The sequence below is a fragment of the Alligator sinensis genome, unplaced genomic scaffold (assembly GCF_000455745.1).
Source record: "Alligator sinensis unplaced genomic scaffold, ASM45574v1 scaffold38_1, whole genome shotgun sequence".
Lineage (NCBI taxonomy): Eukaryota > Metazoa > Chordata > Crocodylia > Alligatoridae > Alligator > Alligator sinensis.
In genome coordinates, this window is record NW_005842179.1 from 721855 (window position 1) to 726281 (window position 4427).

General features: G+C 37.9%; 1 protein-coding gene across 3 annotated transcripts in view; it reads left to right on the forward strand.

The window, feature by feature from the left end:
• ZUP1 (zinc finger containing ubiquitin peptidase 1) overlaps positions 1 to 4029 on the forward strand; it is a 13030-nt gene extending 9001 nt beyond the window's left edge. For 2 of the 3 annotated variants that reach the window (XM_025207055.1, XM_025207056.1), the window contains 3 exons: positions 1155 to 1330; positions 1601 to 1821; positions 3832 to 4029. In XM_025207055.1, coding sequence (XP_025062840.1) covers positions 1155 to 1330; positions 1601 to 1821; positions 3832 to 3879 — 445 coding nt within the window. In that variant the 3' untranslated portion in view covers positions 3880 to 4029. The remainder of the gene's footprint in view (positions 1 to 1154; positions 1331 to 1600; positions 1822 to 3831) is intronic. The other variant, XM_006026151.1, reaches the window with a different exon arrangement.
• The last annotated feature ends 398 nt before the right edge of the window (positions 4030 to 4427 follow it).

The window sequence follows — 4427 nt, forward strand, 5'->3', positions numbered from 1 at the left end:
AGGGCAGGGGATCGGGACTCAATGATCTGTTGAGGTCCCTTCTGACCCTAGCATCTATGAATCTATAGTAATTTTAATAGGTTTAGTTTGGAACTTGCTTAAGCAGTAAATAGCATCTTAAATAACAACATGCACCAGTTTTCTATAGCAGTGATTCCCTATACACCTGTCAGCCCTTAACATTTCTTCCAGACAACCATGTGGCCTTATCAGGCTTTTAATTGAAAAGTTTTAGCGAGCCAGATGCAATCCATGGACTGCTGCCCGTGGCCTTGTGTGTACTAAGTGGCCCATGGCTACTGTTCTGTTGTGATCGTCAGTTTATATTTTCAGAGCTAGTGGTTTACCGTGCCTAGTCCCTTATCATTCTATATTTTATCTGTAGTTAAGATATGTTTGTGTTTATTTGCATATGCATAAACCACTTTGATCCATTCAAGTCATCATAACTTGTGTTTAATCCCAGTTTTCATTGAGAGAAAAGCAAGACTAAGCCATTCAGCTGTGTAGTTTATACAGCTTCATTGTATTAAAACTAGCCAGGTCATAACTGCATGTAAGCCCTATACAAAACACTTTGTAATTGCGTAATTATGCAGTTGCAGGGTGGTGAAAGCAACTGTTCAACTGACTAGAACTTTGTGCTCCTTATGTATAAAATATTTTAATTAAAAGCTTCATCTCCCTTACTGAGGATCGAGTCTTATGAACACATTTGAAATCCAGTTGTTGATCTGTGGTGCTAAAAGTTGCTACCACGTAATGTGTCTTAATGTATGATGTATTCCTGTCACTTTTGGATTATTCAGATTGAAGTTGAAGGGGTCATCATTAACTTCCTAATCAACTTTGGACTGAGACAGCAAATAGAAAACTTCTGCCCAGTGGGATGATAAATGGATGTCAGGGGTCTCCTAACTGTCGCTTTAGCTTGAGCTTTTTTCTCAGTAAAACTGATTTTGAAAGCATGTCACTGATGTGTCTTCTGGCAGTTTAATATGTAAGGCTGCTTGTGGTCCCACCCAATTACAAATGTAATATCTATCAGAACAATATCTTCTAAAGACAGTAGTCAGTGTAAAAAGGAAAGAGTAACCGCTACAAACCATTTTTTAAAAAACTGGGTCTCTTATGCCTTTTTTTTTTTTTTAAAGATCTCATTTGAAATGTCTTTATAGATGTCAGGTTATTGACTTTCACAAACCAACTGGCCCTATGGGTACACACCCCCGTTTATTTGAGTGGGTTTTGAGCTACTATTCTAGAGGCAGAGAAGATGGTGCAAAAGTTGTGTGTACCTCAAAGCCACCTCTCTACTTGCAGCACCAAGGTCAGTATCCTAAGTTTTAGTTTTATTTTATATCTTCATATATGTATTGTCCCCTCCCTCCTCCTTCCTAGGCTTTTTTTCCTATTCATCTAGATTTTTATATTTTTCTTTACTTAAAATAAGATTTCCATCAGAATGAAACCGCTATAATCAGCATGGGATCTCATTTGAGTTCAAATTTTTTTTTATTTAACAAGTAATAAATTAAGGGATAAAATAACTTTCATGAATTAGCTTGCAAAATGACAATGAAAATTTCTTCTGAATTAGGTCATAGCCGTACCGTTGTTGGAATAGAAGAGAAGAAGAATAGAACGTTATGTTTACTAATATTTGACCCAGGGTGCCCTTCGCAAGAAATGCAGAAGCTGTTAAGACACAACAGTGATGTTACCTTTCCAAAGCAACTTCGGAAATTTGTGGGTAGCTTAAAAGATAAGCAGTACCAAATAGTGGCTGTAGATGGTGTACTTTTACCAGAAGAAAAAGCAGTAAGTATTCCAGAAAGCAACTTGAATTTACTGAAAAATAATAAAATTTCCTTTCTCCTTTCAGTTCTCTGTCAACAGAATTGTTCTGTTCTTTTTTTCTCCCCCCCCCTTCTTTATCCTTCATGAATGAAGATGGCAGCTTTAATACTCATTCTTAAACTACAGAGTATCTATTCCCTAGTCCAAATTTTAAAAAGTATTTATTTTGTCTCAAATATGAAATTTTTAAAAAATCTAGTTTTTGGAAGTTAGCTGTTTCCAGTATGTATAAAACAAATTGTGTGCATATACAGAATGAGCTCTACAAAGAATACACAATATTTCTAAGAAACAAAGAATACCAAATTTGAACTACAAAGGATTCTTTTCTTCAGATCTAGTGTCCAGTAATAGATAACTTGTCAAGATCTCCAGTATCAAGTTGGTCATATGAAAATCACTAATAATTTTAAAGTGACCATGCTCTCTTAAACCAATTCTCATTGGACCTTTGTATCTTGTAGTACAAGAGCAGAGTTGAATTCTAGTTGAAATAATTTTTAACATGGTTAACAGGAGCTGAGAAACTGTTTTTCACACAGCTAAAGTTGTCTCAGTAATTAAGCTTAAAATATTTGACTGAAAACTATGGGTTTCCTATTCTCAAGACTGATTCCATAGAGATGATTGCAATGGAAGTTAGGTACTTCATGTCCTTTGTGGATCTGGTCCTTTGTGCTTTTGTTAGCAAGTTGCAAAAAGGTTAGCAAAATGTGCCAACTGTATGCAAAAAAAAAAAAAATAATAATAAAAAAAAAAATTTTAAACACCATTATGAAGTTGCAAAAGCATTCAGACATCAGAAAAGGAAGACTTAAGGATACCAATGCAATATGTATTAGGTTCCCTTTTTTGCATGCAATACACTCCTTCAAGATGCAGTCGCATCCTATTTTTCCATAGCATCATACCTCCTTCACTGAATTGGGTAATTTTTCACACTCTTTATTTCAATGGGGTAATCTCTCTAGCCTGCTCACTCAATGTGTAGCCTGAGATGTATATAATACACATGAAAACCATCCAATTAATAGTTTATGAGAACTTATTTTTATGGCATTTCTAAGGCGCCTTCATCATTGTATTTATCTGCTTTGTAAGCACTAGTGAACTGACTTCATGCCAAACCTGTAAAGTTGGATGCAAGTATTTGCATTTTCCATCTTGAGAAGAAAGGTGCAAAGATAGGGTTAAAATCATCAAAAATCTCCACACATTTTGGGCATCCAAATTGAAATGCAGAAATATGATCTTGGCATATTTCAGTGCATTTTTAGCACCTCCATGTATACTCAGGTACAGCTACAGTTCACTACAGATGAATAATCCATGCTGCCACCCCCACCTCCCCTCCCTCCAGGGATACCAGTAAGATTTGTGTTCTACCCTGGGCAGAGTACAACTATTAGCTAAGGAGTAGCAAGCACCCAGCTACTATTTAGTTGCTAGCCACTAGAGCAAGCATTTGTGTGCATCACATATATCTGCTGGCAAGAGACCTAGTCCTGTGACACTGAGCTCCAGTTCAGGTTCTGGAAGTTTCATGGGGCCAAAAAAAGGCCTGTTCCCAGGACCAGAATACCATTGTCCATCCCTTCGTAGATTTTAAGAGTCAATTCCAAAGTATGGGAACTCTTTAGAGCTGCTTATCAAAATTGGTGTAGATTTAAAAAAAAAACGAAACCCATGCAAATAAAATATTCTTCTCTAACTATATTGTTGGAAATGGCTGAATTAAGTGAAAATTTCTACCCGATATGGAAAACCTGAGCCTATGCAGTTAGTCTGTCAGAGTTAAGCAGCTGAAAATACAGACTCGTAATAGAAGATACTGGGCACTCTCAATTGTAGCATGACCAAAACAATTTTAGAACAGTATTAGTTTATAAAAAAAAAAATGTAATTCATTACCGTGCCCTTCATTTTTGATCTATGAAACCTTCGCCCTCAACTCCCTCTTTTCTTTTTAAGGCTCGGCGTGAGGCTTCTCAGGTCTTCACTGCGGAGAAGATCCCGTAAAGGCTACTGCCTTCATTCCTGCACAATATTATGGATGTGAAACCTTAAAAGTCTTTCAACAAGGCAATGAGCATGTGCTTTAGATGTTAACGAACTGTACAGTTTTAAGATTAAGATGAAAAATAAATTAAAGATTCCTATTTTTCTTAACAAACAGCTGTGGGCTTGTTCCTCTAACATAGGAGCTGGAGATCGTGTTTATAATACATTAATAGTCACTGTGTGGTGAAACAGAGGGTCAGCCGTGTAGGCGAGCTGATTGCTTAGGTTTAAGTAGGTTAAAAAAGCAGCAAACTGCTTATGCTTGAACCGCAGTACGAGGAACGAATTCCTACTCGCAGCGTTTCCATCCTTCCTTGCCCCGGGTCAATGGGGTCGCTGTTGCGGATCCTGGCTCTCCACCGGCTTCGCTCATACTTGTCGTCTTGAGTCCCGACCTTTATTTGCTGTCCCTAAAAATCACTCCAGCAAGGTGGTCGCTGCTGCAGCGGCGACAGCCCCGGGTCCGCCCGCGCTGCACTTGCGCCGCTGTCCGCGCAGCCGGGGCG